A 19134-nucleotide genomic window follows, 5' to 3' on the forward strand; every position below is an offset into this window, starting at 1 on the left:
GTGGAAAGACTTTGAGGTGATTATGGGGGAGCAAATGCACCTCTTGGCCGGATGACAATTGTGAACCAACCGGTCAATGTTGCCCACTTTCAGTTGCACCCGGCAACAATACGACAACTAGAAAAGAAACCATTCTCTGGAAGAATCAATGATGATGCAAATAAGCACTTACAAAGGTTTCTTACTATGATTACGTCACTAAAGATATAGGGGAGTTATGAAGAAGCCAAGAAATTGGTGATGTTTCCGTTTACATTGTCAGACGATGCTGGAGAATGGTGTTACTCTTTACCGACTAGGAGTATCACAACTTGGCAACAAATGGAGACAACATTTCTAAATGAATATTTTCCAGCTTTTGTGTATATCCGCAAGAGATATGATATAGTCAATTTCAAACAAAAGGAAGGAGAATCACTTGGAGATGCGTATAAAAGGTTCAAGTGGTTGTTGGTTGCATGTCCTACTCATAACATGGATGTAACCGAACAAATGCAGAACTTTATGAATGGTCTTAAGCTTAAGACTAAGCAACTAATTGACACAGCTGCGGGTGGTTCAACAAATTTTAAAACACCCACGGAGATAAAGAAGATCATTGATGCTATTGCGGCAAAGGAACATTTAGAGTTGTATGACCGCAATGTTAATCAACCGGAAGGGTTAGTTGATTTGAAGTTTTCGAATCAAGTTGTTAAGATGGAAGATCAGATCACAGCTGATGTTGAACGCAGGTTAAAACAGATGGCTCTTTAGAAACAAACGGTGGCTCAGGTTCAACCGGTTCAAGCAGTGAATTGTGAAATATGTGGAGGACCTCACTTTGCCGTGCATTGTGTGGTAACAGCTCAACAGGTGGAAGAAATCAACTTCTTGAAGCAGAACAATCCTTACTCTAATACTTACAATCCGGGGTGGAAAAATCATCTGAATTTCTCCTGAAAGATCAACAAGGAAATGTTCCAAAACAAGGGGTTGTTCCATATCAAAGCCTCCCACAACATTAACAATATCGACCACCATAACAACAACCGTATCAACAACATAATCAGAAACCTCAACAACAATTCCAGCAGCAAGGGCCAAGAAAAGCTGATTGGGATATCGCCATTGAAAAAATGGCTGCTCAAAGTTCCCAATTTAAAGAAGAAACGAGAAGTAATTTTAGGAACATGGGTGCATCAATTAAAAATATTGAAATCCAGATGAGTCAAATAGCACAACAATTGGCAAGTCCTCAGATACTTGGTGCTCTACCTAGTGCCACAGTTACGAATACCAAAGACCATAATAATGTGAGCGCTATAGTAACTAGAAGTGGTAAAGCTAAAGAAGTTGTGAAGGAGAGTGCTCAAGAAGAAGAGCCATTGCTTGAAATGGATGTGGAAATAAAAGAGAGTGTGGTAGAAGCTGAAGACTTAGGTGTGTTGGAACCAACAACTAAAGGGAAGAGTAGTGAACAAAAACGGGCCATTAAACTCCCTTTTCCGACAAGAAATAAGAAGAAAGGGCAGCATGAGAAAATTTTTGAAAGATTCTTTGAGATGTTTAAGAAACTTGAGTTAAACATTCCATTCCTGGAGGCATTGGAACAAATGCCTACATATGCCAAGTTCATGAAAGACATCATCTCCAAGAAAAGGACCACCGATCGTGACCCGATTATTCTAACTGAAACTTGTAGTTTTATTTTGCAGGGTATGAAGATTCCGGTGGAAAAGATGGACCGAGGCTCTGTGACTATTCCTTGTACCATTGGGGATATATAATTCAAAAAAGCTCTTATTGATTTAGGAGCAAGTGTAAGCATTATGCCGCTGTCCATCTACAAGTGATTGGGAATTGGTAGAGTACAAGATACACAAATGACACCCCACTTTGCAGATCATTCTGTAAAGAGACCTTACGGGATAGTAGAAGATGTGCTAGTCAACATTGACAAGTTTGTGTTCCCGGTTGATTTTGTAATTTTAGAGATGCCAGAAGATGAAGAAATTCCAATCATTTTGGGGAGACCATTCTTAGAGACCGGGAGATGTTTGATAGACATAGAAGAAGGCATGATGACTTTGAAGGTCTGTGATAAAGATTTAAAAATTGATGTGCAAAACACCATGAAGTACAAGGATGATGTTGCCACTAGTCAACACATTGAGGTGATTGATCAAACTGTTAGTAATGAGAATGCTTTGAAGTCACAATAATTACCTTTAGAAAGAGTGTTAAGTTTATCAATTTTTAACGAAGCGGAAGGGGTTGACAAAAAAGACATAGAAGTGTTGAATATGATGGAAGCAAGACCATTTTTTTAAAAATTCTCGACAAAATCGGTAGGAAGATTTAAGGCAACCGTTAGTAGAGGAAAAGAAAGATGAACCAAAGAAGGGGGCTGAATTGAAACCACTACCGGAGAACCTCAAATATGTCTTCCTAGACACAGAGAGAAAATGTTCGGCTATCATAAGTTCACACCTTGAAGTTCTCCAAGAAAACAAGCTTGTTGAAGTTCTGAAAAAAGCACAAAAGTGCCATGGGATGGTCGATTGAAAATTTGAAGGGGATTAGTCCTACGGTTTGCATGCACAAAATTCTCATGGAGGATGATCATAAACCGGTAGTTCAACCCCAGAGGCGGTTAAATCCCGCGATGAAAGAAGTGGTCAAGAATGAAGTGGTGAAACTATTAGATGCAGGGATGATCTACCCTATATCTGATAGTGCTTGGGTGAGCCCGGTTCATGTGGTGCCAAAAAAGGGAGGAACTACGGTTATAAAGAATGAGAAAAATGAGTTATTCCCTACAAGGACAGTCACAGGGTGGAGAGTTTGCATAGATTACAGAAGGTTAAATCTGGCAACAAGAAATCATCACTTCCCGTTACCTTTCATAGACCAAATGCTGGGAAGGTTAGCAGGTCATGACTACTATTGTTTCCTCGATGGGTATTCGGGGTATAATCAGATAGCTGTTGCACCAGAAGATCAAGAAAAGACAACTTTTACTTGCCCGTTTGGCATTTTTGCTTATAGAAGGATGCCCTTCGGGTTATGTAATGCTCCTACTACTTTTCAAAGATGCATGCAAGCCATCTTTGATGATATGCTCGAAAAGCATATGGAAGTATTCATGGACGACTTCTCGGTTTTTGGTAAGTCTTTTGATAATTTTTTAACTAATCTTGCTCTTGTGTTAGAAAGATGCCAACAGACTAACTTGATCCTCAACTGGGAGAAGTGTCACTTCATGGTGCGTGAAGGTATAGTTTTGGGTCACAAAATTTCCCACAAAGGAATAGAAGTTGACCAAGCAAAGATCGAAGTCATATCAAAGCTACCTCCACCGATGAATGAGAAAGGTATTTGAAGTTTCTTAGGACATGCGGGTTTCTACCGCAGGTTCATAAGAGACTTTTCTAAGATATCCAAACACTTAACTACTCTTTTGGTTAAGGATAAGGTTTTTACTTTTGATAATGAATGTGCCGTAGCATTTGAAACAATCAAGAAAAAACTAGTGTCGGCACCAATTGTTGTGGCCCCAGATTGGTCTCTACCTTTTGAGATCATGTGTGATGCAAGTGATATTGCAGTAGAGGCGGTTCTAGGACAGCGTAGAGACAGATTGCTACATGTTATTTACTATGTTAGTCATGTTTTGAACCCTGCACAGATGAACTACGCAACCACTGAAAAGGAGTTGCTAGCTGTTGTTTATGCCTTTGATAAATTCAGACAATATACGTTGGGTTCCAAAGTCATTGTTTACACTGACCATGCTGCTTTGAAGTATCTTTTTGCTAAACAAGACTCTAAGCCAAGACTTCTGAGATGGATCTTACTCCTTCAGGAGTTTGATGTGGAAATTCATGGTAAGAAAGGGTGTGAAAACACTGTGGCAGATCACCTTTCTCGAATGTCACCCATCGAGGAAACAGAAGAAAAACGCCCAATAAAGGATAAGTTCGCAAATGAGCACATCCTAGCTGTTATTGGTGTACCTTGGTTTGCCGACTATGCAAACTATCTGGTAGGTGGGGTAATCCCAGAGGATTTTGATTCTAACCGCAAAAAAAAGTTTTTGCATGATTGCAGGTTCTACTTATGGGATGATCCATTCCTATACAAGAGAGGAATAGATGATTTGGTCAGAAGATGCGTACCAGAGGAGGAACAAAGGGATGTGCTAAAAGCATGCCATGACTCAGACTATGGGGGACACTTTAGTGGTGATAGAACTGCTGCGAGAGTCTTACAATCTGGATTATACTAGCCGACCTTATTCAAGGATGCTCATCATGTCGTTCGAGAATGCGACAGATGTCAAAGAATAGGTAACATCTCAAAGAGAAATCAGATGCCCTAGAATGCTATGTTGGAAGTCGAACTGTTCGATTTATGGGGGATTGATTTTATGGGACCGTTTCACCGTCCTTCCGGAAGAATTATATCTTGGTGGAAGTCGACTACGTATCAAAGTGGGTAGAAGCTGTGGCCTTGCCCACCAATGATGCGAAAATGGTGGTGAATTTCCTCAAGCATAACATCTTCTCTAGGTTTGGAGTACCCCGAGCACTAATCAGTGATGAAGGTACTCATTTCTTAAATAAATTAATGGAGAATTTATTGAGAAAATACAATGTGAAACACAAGATCGCCACCCCATATCACCCTCAAACAAGTGGGCAATTCGAGGTTTCTAACAGGAAAATAAAATAAATTCTGGAAAAAACTATTAGTGCCTCTCGAAAATATTGGTCGGTCAAGTTAGACGATGCTCTATGGGCGTACAGAACAACGTACAAGACACCAATAGGTATGTCTCCGTATCAATTGGTGTATGGGAAGGCATGTCACCTACCGCTCGAACTCGAGCACAAAGCCTTTTGGGCGACCAAATTCCTAAACTGTGATTTTCTGGAAGCCGGTGAAGCTCGAACGACTCAACTTCATGAGTTGGAAGAGTTTCGAAATCAAGCATACGAGAATGCCAAAATCTATAAAGAAGAAACAAAAAAATGGCATGATCAGAGGATTCAGAAGAAGGAACTGTGGGAAGGTCAGTTGGTGTTGCTGTTTAATTCCAGGTTGAAACTATTCCCTAGAAAGTTAAAGTCACGGTGGTCAGGACCATTCTTGGTTCACAAAGTATTCTCCCATGGAGCAATAGAATTAAAAAATCAAACCAACGGGGATACTTTTAAAGTGAATGGACAGAAGGGTGAAGCCTTACTATCAAGGACAAGAGCATGGTCTGATTGATAATGTTCGTCTTACAGGATAAGATGAACGACCGTCGAGTCATGCGACGTTAAACGAAACGCTTCGTGGGAGGCAACCCACTGATTTTTCCCTAATTTATTCTCTTTGTTTTCTTTTGTTTTGTGGTTTTAGTTTTTCAGGTAAAGCAAGTTCCAGTGGTGGATGCAAGGTCAGGAAAAATAAGGAACAAGTGGATAGGAAACATTTTTTGAAGGGGAAACAGGGAAGCAACACGGGTGGCCGTGTTGAGTAGCACGGGCCGTGTTGCCTGAAAGAGAAAAAAGAAGAAAAATATGTGGAGGAAATAGTGGAGCAACACGGGTGGCCGTGTTGCACAACACGGGCTGTGTTCCGCCCATTGGGAACATCAACGTTTTGAGGAGTTGGGCAGTGAGGCATCACGGGTGGCCGTGTTGGGTAACACGAGCCGTGTTGCCTGAACGAGAAAATTTTTCAAATTTTTTAAATGGGCCCGTGGACCCCACCCATTCCACCTCACCTCCATCCCATAAAATCCGAAATCTCTCTCCAAATCCCTCTATTTTCTTTTTTTTATTTCCTCTTTCTCTCATAAACTCTCTTCTTCAACCTCTCTCTCTCTCACAAAAAACCTAAACCTCCATTAAAACCCATTCCTAAAGCTTCAAACTTCTCCCTCCACACCACTCAAAACCCATCACACCCTTCACAAAAGTTGTCCTACTCCTCACCCTCTCCAACCCTACGGTAACTTTTTCACCTAATTCATAAATTTTCCGTTTTGATTTTTTTTCTTGTAGGTGCAAATCATGCCACCCAAAAATAGCAACACGGGTAAGCAAGTCGCTGCTACTTCGGGCACTCGCAAACGCTCGGTCCTCCAATCCAATCCTCACGACATTATCTTTGAGGACCCCAAGCATCACCAAAGGTACATGGCCCATATCAAACGGAAGCTCATTCTAATGAGGAACATCTGTGACAACACTATGAACACCCTAGGCATCAAAACTGAAATTGATAGATTATTTCATTTTGTGGGTATGTTGGAATTTATGTATATTGAGGCACCATCTTATGAACGCCTCACTCTTGAGTTTTTAAGCACCGTAGAGTTTAAGTTAGAGAAGAAGTGGAATGGGTCTATCAAGTACTACTTTGGTACCCTTAAGTTCCGTTTGTTTAACAAAGCCCATGAGCTAACTGTAGAGGAGTTAGGGGGTGTCCTCGGTTTGCCCATCTATGGACGTGGGGCCGTTCCGGATGAATTCCCGGGACAACAATTTTGGGGAGATATCACAGGTTTGGAAGCTTATGTCGCCGCGAGCGCCAACTCCTTATGGATTCAGAATCCATAATCGGTATGCCCAAAAAGGTCTTGCTTATGCTGTATTTGGCAGGGGTGATAGCCATGGCGTTGCGACCATGAGGGAACTCTTTTTCCTTAATGCAATGCTACATCATGATGTGCTTAATGCCGCCGCGTTCGTGGCTGATTTTTTGGGAAAAGTGAGTCGTGCTTCTTCTGGTGGAATTTCTGTAGGAGGTCTTATCACCCAGATTGTTGTTCATTTTAGGTATAAAGAATTATTGGAGGCTGACACCCCTATTGCAGGTAAAACCAGAATTGATATGGAATCTCTCATCCATCAGTCCATGATTTCCATTTCTGACGGTGGTTATTGGTTGGTAAGTCGACAGGGATTTCTGTTTGAATTACCTAACCCTTAAAAAGCCAACACTTCTAATCGTGCTAACTGGCTATATACTAATTTCGTTCACGCGGAGGACGACCAAGATGCTAGTTTTGATGCAGGTGACCAAGGAGACGGAGAAGACCCGACTCAACATCAGTTCCCACAGGCGCCCTCTCATTTTCACTCCCATGGTTCAGGATCCTCTTCTTTGACTCCGAATCAGTGGGAATGGGTCCGCTCTGAAATTGGGTAACTTCGAACTGAGCAAACTCGGCAAGGCGAGGAGCAGACCCGTCAAGGAGTTATGATAACTGATATGCACGAAATGATGCAACGTCTGATGTTGCAATTTCCACCACCTCCCTAGTAGGTCCGGTATGTACCTCTCACGCTTGTAAAAAAACATTGCGGACAATGTTTAGTCCAGGTTTGGGGGGAGTTTTATTTATTACTTTTAGTATTTTTATTTTGAGTTCATGTCTATTTTAATTTTTCAGTACTTTATGGTAGTTTGTGTGTTAGCTAGGACATGTAAGTGCAGGATGCTGAAATTGTTAGCAGGACAAGTGATGAGAATCTGAGATAATGAACCAAATTGCACCTCGTAGGGATGAAAAGAACCCCCAAAGAGTTGGTACTGTTGAACTCAATGATCGGACGCACTTTCAAGCTTTGAACCAGACGATAGACTTGTAGACCCGAAGAGGAGATAAAGTTGTACCATACAAGAGGTGTTTTTGGACCCTATGAGCTTGACCAAACATGGTGAGGATTATAAAAAGCCAAATACAAAATCATCATGAGAGTTCGTCAGGTATGTCATCGTCACTTTTGGTTTGTGTACTTGTTTGTTGGAATTTCTAATGCACATGTTTACACACTGAGGCACTTGTTTGTTCTACACCAGAGCCTTTCAAGCTAACCTTTTCACGCTATCCCTTGTTAACCCCGTTTGAGCCGTATAGCCTTTTGTTTGTTTGATTAAATGCATAAGTTCACCAATAACCCAAACACTTCCTTACCTTGCTTAGATAAGAGTTGTTGCTTTTGATCTCTGAAACAATTTAAGTTTGGGGTCGGTACACCGAAAATAGAAGAGTAGGTAAGTGCCGAGAAAAAAAAGAGAAAAAAAGAGAAAAGAAATGATAAGTACAAAAGCACTTACCTATAGGAGGATTTGATCTGAAAATAAAGATGTGAAAGAAAAGAGATGCTCACAGAAATACGTGAGTAGTAATTCAAGAATCTTAAGAAACGGACTCCGACACTTGTGATTGTGAACAGTGAAATAACATAGTGATCGAAGTAGTAACTCAAATTCTAAGCCAAAAGCCACTAGTTCTCCCGTTTGTTTGTTCATCTCACCTTGTCCCTCAGCCCCGTTACCACCTTGAAAGACCTCAAAAAGTGTGTGTCGTGTGCGTATGAGATGAAGATAAATGTTACACAAACCTATGAGCTGACTTTGCATGCTTTGATCATTGAGTGCAAACACTTTAACCCGAGAGTTTTGGTGAGAGTGTGAATAAGCTTACAGGTAAAGAGACACCTCAATGTGGAAGTATAGCTAAATCGCTAAATTCGGGGAAGAAGGAACTAATTGAAAGGCCAAGATAAAGGAAGTTGCGAAAGATCTCAGCAGTACTATAGTAAGATATCTGTGAATAATTTGGGGGATCCTTGTTTGTTTCTCGAGCATCGCTTGAGGACAAGCAATGAAATAAGTTTGGGGTTGTGATCGGTCACGATTCTCACTATGTTTTTGTCACTTTCCTGATGATAATCCAGGTATTTTGCACTGCTTAATGTCATAGTATAGTCTTTTTAAGTCAGTTTAAGTATTTATGAGGGCGTTTGCATTTTTTATCCTTTAATTAGTTTTCGAGTTTTTTTTCCCATTTTATGCTTTGGTTTGTTTGTTTTATGATGCCTGAGATCTAGGAGATGGTTCACTATATACATTACAAGAAGTGTCGGATGTAAGGAGCTAGAAGAAAGAAGAAGGATAAAATCAGTGGTGCAACACGGGCGCCCGTGTTGCTGGGCAGGCAAGGAAGCAAATAAAAAGATGGAATAAAATGGAGCAACACGGGCACCCGTGTTACCCAACACGACCCGTGTTGCTGCTACTGAGTGCTGAAAAATGATTTAAGAGATCCAGAGGACCAACACGGGTACCTGTGTTGCCTAACACGGCCCGTGTTGGCTTGTTACGCTGATTTACATGTTTTTGTGATTTTTACTCAAAAAGTAATCCATAAGGGCATTTTGGTAATCTTCGACTTAAAAATAAGGGTTTGCAATATATGGTGAATAATTGAGAAGAAAGGAGGCATCTTTTACACAAGGAAAAAATTGACACTGATTGAGAGCTAGTAACGTATGAGATTGTTGAAGAACAGAGATCATTCATGAGCAAGAGCAATTGAAGATAAAACATTCCTCGATTATCTATAATGTTTAACTTTTATATCTTTGAATTTCTTTTGAACAATATGAGTAGCTAAACCCCCCAATGCTAGGGGGTGTCCCTGATTTGGTTTGTAATGACTTTGATATTTTGATTTGATAAATTTCATGTTCATGTTATTCAATTCTATTGTATACTGTTTCTAATGCTTTCTTTATCGAACCAATAAAGATTGTTATGTGGTTAATAATTTGCCGGACCGCAATTGTTAAGGTTTGTAACCAATTGGACTATAGTAGATATCCCCTAGGACTAGGGATACCCTATGGTCACTAAGAAACTCTTGATAGTAAAAAGCTTGGTTTTATCTTATTTCTCTAAGGACTTAGGTTTTATGGATGAAAAACCAAAGGTTTTCCCAATAAGGATCTATGGGAAAACAATCTAAAGATTTAGTAATTGAATATAATGAACTTGTTGAAGAGATCTCTAATTAAGATTCTAAGCTGTTACAGAGCAAATCATACACCTTGCCTTGGCATGTAGTCATATTAGTGAAAAAGCATCAATTTACTTTCTGCTATTTTATTTACTCTAAGAAATTATAATTCAATCAAAAACCCCCGATGTTCTTTTATTTAATTGAATAATTATAATAACTTATATTCCAACGCAGTCCTGGAGATCGATACTTGGATTTTACCCTTTAATTACTACATAGTAAAAATAGTACACTTGCTATTTCTCCGATCAGCAACCTGGAAGCTAGAGAAGGGGAGCCAAAAGCCGACTTCTTTGAAAGTATATTCGTACATCGCAAACGGTCCCTGGGGAAGGTTAAACTTATACGGTTGGTGGAAAGAGGACAGCTAACAGACCAATTCCGAGGGCTACCCGGCCCTAGCTCTTCCACAATCTGGAAAGCACCTGCTAAGGAATTAACATAACAAGAGGCCATTTCCCTCGGTTCTTCTGCAACCCATTCCAACCCAAAATCAGTCACCGAGTAAAAAAGGGGGACGTCCTCTTCAGATTCTGACGAAATTTGCACCTCGTCATGGAGGGCCGGATCACCTGCATGCAGAAGGAAAAAAGCGAATTCGACATCAAATCAAATCCACCCTTCCACTACAAGACAAGTGAAATGGTAGAGCGGGAGGCAACATGTGCCCCCAACCGAACCCTTATTCGGCTCCCCTTAACATCAACTAAACACGGGAATCCTCGTCAGCCGAAGGCCTCGAAGCCCCGGGAACGGAGTAAAAATAATTAACAAAAATTCTACCGAGAGAAAACATGAATGCCTCGGGGATTCCCTTGAATCTCCCGAGGGAGTATTCGCTAAAAACATGAATACTTCGGGGATTCCCTTGAATCCCCCGAGGGAATATTCGCTAATGGCATGAATATCCTGGGGAGCCTCTTGAACGTCCCGAGGTTATTAATGCTGATCATACGAATGCCCCAGGGACACCTTGAATCCCCCGGGGGCCCCTACACCAATAACACAATTTTCTCGAAGGAAATCATGAATCTAGCATGAATCCACTATGGATAAACCACCGGAACACCTAAAGACGCCCTAAATACAAGAATCTAACCGAAAGAAAGGATCTTGAACAATACACCTGATGGATTCATGATGAATAATGATGAGCGAACGTTTGAATACCGTCGATGATAGGCACAACAGCAGAGAGAAAGCAGAGAAATCACGAAGACCAAGGGGAGTGTAAAACCCCAAATGAGGGTTTATGACCCCTTTTTATAGGTATGTGCACGGGAGGATAAACGCCACACCGGTTGAGATGCTTCCCCTCAAGCGCCGCCATCATTACTCCCTAGCCCCTAGGTCATGATTGCATCTTAAATAGGCTTCCACGACAGCAAATGCCTACCTCGCGCAGTCATTTTCGTCGTCGCCACGAGCAGTGGTACCCTCTTCGGATAGGCGAACGGGAGCTTCACCTGGAAGATGCAAAGTCACAGCTTCCCACTCGGAAACTATGACTTGGGGGGCTCCTGTTTTAGACTGGTCCGGCGCTTGGCCCAAAACGTGCTAAGGCCCAAATCATTATCAACCCATAAAGACAACACTCCCTGATATTCCACTAAGGTGCCTGTCACACGCTCGTGCCCGTGACTCTCGACCGGTCGACTCCACCGGCTTCGGAGCAGAATAAGACTTATCTCGAGTGTAGTCACCGTCTCGATCACCTCTGCCCGCTCCTCGGGAGCACCTCTTCCCGCTCCTCCGCTGAGGACCTTCCTCCTCGTAGGGTTTCTTCACTCCTAACCCTCCGGATTAAGTAGAGTCCACGCACTCCCTAAAAGACCGCGTATCCCCTTGAACTACGGAGTGGTTGACCCAATATGGAGACCACGTGTTGGCTCCACTATCCACATAGAATCCTGGCAGTCTCCGAATTGGGCTTGGGCATATTGTCCAATAGCGAGATCTTGGCCCAGCGCTGGGGGCAATAAATACCCTCTTTCACTAGTGGGTCAGGTAACTTCATTCATTCTCTCTTTCCTTGTAATTGCACTCTATTTGTCCCTTCTTCTCATTTTGGCATCAGAGTACCTTGCAGGTACACCCCCAGTTCACAAAAGATCCAGTTCCTTGCAGGCCTTGAAGATCCATCTGATCAGGTACGAACAATAATGTTGTACTTTTATTAGTTTTTTATTGTATTTTAATTATATTAATTATTTCTTTGGGTTAATACCACTTTATTGGGTTATTTTCGTATTACCCATGTAATAATTTTAAAAACAAGAATCTTTGGTTACTCACAGGATTCACTAGATTGATCCTAGGACATGTGCTTTAAATTTCAAATCGTATTCTTGATGATAAAGAACACTTCGACTACATTCATGATCTTATTGAAAAGTTTGTTTGCTCTACGTGATTCTTTAAGGTAACGTTATAAGCTTGTACAGAAAATGAAGTAAAAGCAATTGAAGATAAATTGCAAGAATGAAAATTCTGAAAAATAACAAGTTGCATAAAACTGCAAAAAGAATGTAAGATGATGTTTATACGTATATTCTCAAATGACTAATTTCTCAACACGCAAATACTTTGAGTTTTTTTGTGGGATTTTGTACACAAATAAACACACGAATCCTAAATGCTACGAATCCTATATATACTACTTTGAAATAACCGTTTTCAACGGTCTTTCGATCAGGGCATGCCACGTTTCACTCGGCATGCCTTCCTTTTGCCTTGGAGCTCCACGCGACCTCTAATAAAAACAGATAAGGACAAAAGGTAGTTATATCTTCGTTCAAACTCAACTTCCCTGTTGAACGCTTTTCTTTGTTGAATCAACCATAAAACTTAGAAAATATTTCTAAGTTCAAGTCCAACACTTCTTCCTATCGGAGGCGACTTCGGCATGCTTTTAGCAAACATGCTATTTTGTCGAAAACTCATTATATCTTTAATAGATATTTTTATTTCACTATTAATCATGGTGTTGAAAACTCCAGCTAACAAATTGCCCCCCAAAAATGTCATTTTTGACATATTGAAGAAAAGGGCATTTCCTGACCATTCGTTTCGATTTATTGTTGGATCTTCTTCCTGTGCTTCCATTTATTGGTTCGCCTCAGTACTATTTCAGATCAAAGGGTTGAGGATCATATCCATTGTCTGTGCAAGCATCTGAACCATGTCATGGTTACTTTCATCCATTTGCTTTCTAATTATTGTGGCAGAGTTATTTGTAAAATTTTGCATTTAGGCATAAAATCCTTTCCTTAAAGGCTAGTTAATTCAACTCAGGTTATTAACAGCAAAACCAGAACCTTGTAACGGGGAAGTTACACTCATTATAGATTCAGAATATTATAAACCTGCCATGAAAGAAATTGGCATGCTATAAGGTTGTTCACGACCATTCGAAGGCAAAGAAAAACCAGGAGACCCTAAGGGACTTTGGGAAACATTTTCTATTGGTGGGGGTCCCTAGGTTACCATGTGGTCCTATGTATATAAAAATAGGACCACCTTAAGCGTTTGACTACGCTAACATTGAACTTGTTGAAGACGGTATAGCGTCTGACACAGGCTTTGAGACCGTGGTTCCCCTTATCGAAGAGACTAGGGGTGGTACTTGATTATTGTTAGGGAAATTCTGATCAGTTGGCTGACTTTGACTTGCCATGTTCCTAACACATCTTTTCCTAGGTTTTTGTTCGTTATTTGTGCCTATTTTTCCAATTCCATGTGTAACTCGGTGGGAGAACTGACTTTATTATTTCGCAAGCAATGTTGCGGTGAGCAAGAGTCGCCACCGACTTTTATTTTGTCCAATTTCAGGAAAGGTAAAAAGAATAGAAAAAGACCTTTTTTAGAAGAAACGGGCTCGGGGGGTAAGTTATGAAAAGGGAAGGTGTAAGCACCCTTTTCATCCATAGTTCTCTGTGGGCTCTTAGTTTGCTTAGCTCATGTTTGTTTATTGTTTGTTTGGAAAAGAGACTTTTAAAGAGAAAAGGACTTTAGCTTAAAAGCATAGCCTTTGTTTTTGAAAGAGGTGTGAAAAACAATTTCTTTGTTTTGAGCAAGCAAACTAGGAGCACTACCCTATACTTTGTCTTTTCTACGCTTTTTAAATTTCCTACGAATAACCATACCATTTATGGGTAGGTAGTTCCTTTTTATTGGACGGAAATTTAGGTCAAAACAATCCTAAAAAGGAAAATATCCAACCGAAAAGGCCCATGGACCTTCTTGGTCCCCAAGATTAAGAATCTGGACGTACTTGTGTCCAAGTACGTCTAGAGGCAAAAAAAGATATAAAAAAGCTAAAAAACATGGAAATGCCCCAAGCGGGATTTGAACCCGTGACCTTCTATTTGCAAGCCTTACTTCCATACCAATTGTGCTATGTTATTTATTTGAAATAAAAAGCCAATTGAAACTGTATGAAGCATCGGCCAACATTTTCTATTTATTAAAATATAACAATTTAAGAGTAAACTACTATATTTTAAAATAGAATTTAAATCGAATATTTATAAAATTCAGGATGTCAATGTAAATGAACCCGAGATTTTATAAAATCCAATTTTAAAAATAATTTTGAAAATTTTTGTCACTAAAAAGTGTTGGCAAATTTTGGGGTATGACAGCTGCCCTTGTTCAATCTTCTTAAACCTAAAGATGTAGATCGGCGTACTCGGGATCTGAAGGTGGAAAATGATTGAACACTTGAGTACCACAAAATTTGCACTCGCCGGTGCAGGAAGAAGTATTGGAGATGGGCTTAAAGATGCCATCCAGATGTTAAACAAGATGTTTGTCTAAAGCATACGCTTTTCAAACTGGATCGTGTGCATTGATTGTATATGAAGGAGAGATGAAGTAATGTCTTACGGAAGACTACCTAGAGAGGTTCCTGAATAGGATATATCATTGACTGATGTAAAGGAGATTAGGCTTTGAACAAAGCTCGGGAAGAAGTGTCTTGTAGAATATTAATTGAGAACCTCCTTGAAAGGGCAAGAGATGTCTTAGAAAAGATTGGACAAATATGTTAAAGAAGATTACCTAAAAAGGTGGAGATATATCTTAGAGAAGACTACCTAGAAAGACTATGATACGTCTTAAACAAGACTAACCTAGAAAGGTATGATATATCTTAAACAAGACTAACCTAGAAAGGTATGATATGTCTTAAACAAGACTGACCTAGAAAGGCTCCTAAAAAGGATATGAAACTTCTTAAACATGACTACCTAGAAAGGCTCCTAGAAAGGATATGAAACGTCTAAAACAAGACTACCTAGAAAGGCTCCTAGAAAGGATATGATACGTCTTAAACAAGACTACCTAGAAAGGCTTCTAGAAATTATATGATATGTCTTAAACAAGACTAACCTAGAAAGGCTCCTAGAAAGGATATGATACGTCTTAAACAAGACTAACCTAGAAAGGCTCCTTGAAAGGATATGATACGTCTTAAACAAGACTGACCTAGAAAGGCTCATATAAAGGATGATAAATGTCTTAAACAAGACTACCTAGAAAGGTTCTTAGAAAGGATAAGAAGCTCTTTGATTGTTTCTGAATTATGAGTGTTGTTGATACGATCGTCTTTGCACTGTATTTGAATGAGAAAGTTCTTTTGCTTGAGAGATGACCTGAAAAGGAAGAAATTAATTTTATGCAATATCATGATGCGTATGTTGTGTGATGAGGTTCTCGAGATAAACGAGAATTTTGTATGTTGTGCATGTATTATGAATGATGCAGGGATGGACTATATATTCAAAGCATATTGGTAACTCTGTATATCAATTGCTGGTTGAGTGAATAAATCTCTGTATGCTGTCGAAGATGATGACAAGGGGATTGAGAATTCCTGTCTTTCGTTCGAGGATTTCCAGCTGGGGATTTTTTATTTTCGCTTAGGGATGAGAGTAACTTGAGTGATCTGATCCTGATGTATCCTGGAGACAAGAGAGAAGAATAATCTTCTAGTGTCTACTTTTAAACAAACCGTGTTGGAGAAGAAGATTGTGTCGGAGAACCGGCAGTGTTGGAGACGTACACTCCGTTGGGGAAACATGTCTCTGTTGGGAAGAGATTATTGGAAGATAACTTCTCGAGGAGTACTCTGTGGGGATATTTTGTGAAAACAACTATGTGGGGAAGATTCCCTGAGGTTTCAAATTTTCATTGCTCCATGTCTTCAGGTATTTCGTCACTTGTTGTTGGAAAATATTTTCTTGACCATATATGGCCCTTTGCATGTGGGAGTCCATCTGCCCCTGGATTCAGTAACCTGATATGCTTGATGATTGAGATTAGAATTAGAACATCTAAGGAGAGACAGATATTGACACCATCTGATGCTAGTAGCTAAACAACTCTTGTTGAGATTTGTGACAGATGCCACATGCCCCCTGTGATGGACTAGCCTTTAGATTATTTGGCGCCTTTGAGAGATTCTATGAATTGTGACCAGATTGCCCCTGGTAGATGGGGTAATAATATGTCATGCCCCTTGTATATACAAGCTTTTTAGCTGATTGGGTCAGGCGCAGGAGATATTTCTACTTTTCGATGTACTTCTGAAGCGACTTTGTCTGTCGGGAGGACTTTCTGATATTTGTGCTATCATAAGTAGTATGCCCTAGTATCATGAACTTAGGAATAAAGCCCCAGACTGATCAGGGTTGGAGGTAGTTTCAACTGTGCTTGGGTGAATGCCCCTAATTATTCAACAGTTTTGAGAGATTCTTTGAATCTTGACCTGATTTCCCCAGATATCTGAATTCTTACTCAATGGAGTATTCAACTGCCTTTGTGCCCCTGAGGGTGATCGGAATTTGAGATATTCTCGCTTGAACTCAACGGAGTTCTGAAGGCAACTTGTCCCTTGAGAGGATTAAACTTTTTATCTATAGTTCATGATGGAAGCTTTCTTGGTGTCAAGTACTTGTTCATATGCAAAAATGTTTATTATGAGACATATGATCCTAATGCAAAGTTCATGTTTGTCTTGAAGTTTAAAAAAGAAATTTTTTTGAAAGGATGTCAAAACATTGATTTTTGTGAAAGATGGTGTGATATCAGTGTTTCACCCCAAAATTTGCCCTCTTTATTTGAGCTATAAGTTATCCAAGACGTTTATTTCGGCATTCAAAAAAAGAAGAAAAATAATGAAAAGTTTTCATGGTTTTTAAGGAGATGTGGCATGAAATTTGGTTTATACGTTGAAACTACGAGGAAATTCACAAGTCTTATTTGAAAGGTGATATGAGCTTGGTTCTCGGGACTTTTTCGACGTTATCTACAACTTTCGTGTTTGACTCAGAAACCAATTCAATGAGGAAGGTTGTCGAATTTGCAAATTAATCGAGATTTCACAGTGAAAAATGGTGCTGAACCGCAGGTTTTCGGACAATAAAAAATTCATATCTCACAATCCGTTCGTCCGATTCACTCGAGATTTTAACAGAAACTCCGTGCTAATATTCCCGACATTTCAAATGTTTGGACTGTCGACCAATTATGCACCGAAAATGCTTAGCATTTTGAAGAGCATCGGGATTTTTCAGTGAAAAGTGTGTTTTCGGGTATGTCGCGGCGAGTTTGAAAATTCATAACTTCTTCGATTTTTATCGTATGAGGTCCATTCCGGCGGCATTCTCTCAGGAATTTCGTTATCTTCGATTCTTCGTCACACGTGCTCTTTCGGATTTTGAGCCAAAGTTTGAGTTTTATCACGTTCTTTGAACGGTACTCGCGAAATTCTACACAGTCGCACCTGATGAATCGGTGTTTCTCGCCATTCAAACGCGCGTAATTTCTTCACCGCTTATCGGGTTGAGGCGATTCTTGCGGCTACGAGTCACAAATTTAGTCATCTTCGAGATGACGTTGGTTCCGTTTTTGAATTTCGCACCGAGTCACATTTCCCCGAAAACGAGCAAAAAAAGAGATACGTCGGGGGCATTTTTGACATTTCACCACTTACCCTATATAAACAATTTTCCCTCCTTTTCTCTCATAACTTCCATTCACCCAAAATTATTAATTTTCTCTCTCTCACCTCACAAACAAAAATCCAATTTTCCCTCCCTTCTCTCTAGAATCAAAACACAAAAATTGTAACAAAAAGCTCAAGAACATGATGAAGATTCTCAAGAACCCATAGCACAAAATTGTCAAAATTCTAATTATCCTTTTCTCTTTCACGTGGCCAGCACCATTCCGCCTCTGCCACACCGTGCACCTTCTCCAGTCACCCTCCTCAGTCCGCGATCGCTTCTCCATCGACGAACCACCGCGAATCTGGCCAAGTCATCTCCCTCCGATCGCATTCGTCTGGGCGGCCTCCTCTCATCAACCTCCTCTTCTTACTTTCTTGTGGTGTATTGTTATTATGCTCGATGTGCATGTCGACCTTTGTGTGCTTTCATGGCTAATCGGTGTGTTGACTATTTGCTTTCGCTTTGCTAGCTCGCTCGCGGGATTCTTAGTTTGATTTCTCTCGTCGCTATAGTTTACGGATCATCATTTGTTTGGTATTAATCCCATTTCATTTTATTTTTCTCGCACTTTATCGCTTTCTCGCATCATCCTTTAACATGAGAAGTAGGACTTAGGCATGCATCTGGTCAAGCCCTCGAAAGAGGCTCTGTTTTTGTCGGTGTGTTTATATTTGTGCTTTGCGGCAGGGAGTCACGGTGTAATAAGTCCTAGATGGCACTCTGTTAAGTCCTCTTGGAAGGCACACGGAAAGGGTTAGCAATCAACCCCCGCCTAGTCTCATCGAGTCCGTTTAGTATGCGCACGCTACGCGTTGCTTGCTTCTGAACTAGCACAAGATCTTGTTATCGAGTATGTCAGGAAAAGGGTTCATGCAATCGGACCCCCGCCTTTCTTATTGTTCGAGTCGCTCAACGTTGATGCTCGGTGTACGCACGCACCGTTTTCCTTTCAGATCCATGACGGCTTGGTTGCTGAGAGGGACTCGCTCCTCTTGTCTATGGCCCGATCATTTTCGCGAGGTCTAATGCTTGGTTAACTCGGGTGATTCGCTCCCCTTGGCTATGGGGGGACCGCTTTTCTACCACTCGGTCAGTGCCGTTGGTTTTGTTTGCTTTATGAGCGGAGCTCGTTTGTGTGATATTCTTGTGTGTTGTTTCCGCTTTTCCCCATAGGTTGCTATTTTAGTTTATACTTGTACCCTTTGTATGATAACATTAGGTTGAAAGCTTTCCCCCTTAGCTTAGGTCTTCCTCATGCATTCTTTAAAACACAAA

The 19134-nt window shown here is 40.5% G+C and overlaps 1 protein-coding gene across 1 annotated transcript; it reads left to right on the plus strand.

The window, feature by feature from the left end:
• The first annotated feature begins 1118 nt into the window (after positions 1-1118).
• Positions 1119-2204, plus strand: LOC131659398 (uncharacterized). The gene is made up of 3 exons (XM_058928594.1): positions 1119-1653; positions 1698-1749; positions 1850-2204. Exons 1-3 carry the CDS (start codon positions 1119-1121, stop codon positions 2202-2204), a joined length of 942 nt encoding a protein of 313 aa, XP_058784577.1.
• Positions 2205-19134: the final 16930 nt, after the last annotated feature.

Source organism: Vicia villosa, linkage group LG3 (assembly GCF_029867415.1).
Source record: "Vicia villosa cultivar HV-30 ecotype Madison, WI linkage group LG3, Vvil1.0, whole genome shotgun sequence".
NCBI classification, from domain to species: domain Eukaryota; kingdom Viridiplantae; phylum Streptophyta; class Magnoliopsida; order Fabales; family Fabaceae; genus Vicia; species Vicia villosa.

Bases quoted from the DNA above. Each gene is read 5' to 3' on its own strand.
- LOC131659398 (XM_058928594.1), top strand. From the start codon at position 1,119: ATGGCTGCTCAAAGTTCCCAATTTAAAGAAGAAACGAGAAGTAATTTT. The intron at 1,654-1,697 runs GTGACCCGATTA...TTTATTTTGCAG, and splicing joins CAAGAAAAGGACCACCGATC to GGTATGAAGATTCCGGTGGA. The intron at 1,750-1,849 runs GTACCATTGGGG...GGGAATTGGTAG, and splicing joins AGGCTCTGTGACTATTCCTT to AGTACAAGATACACAAATGA.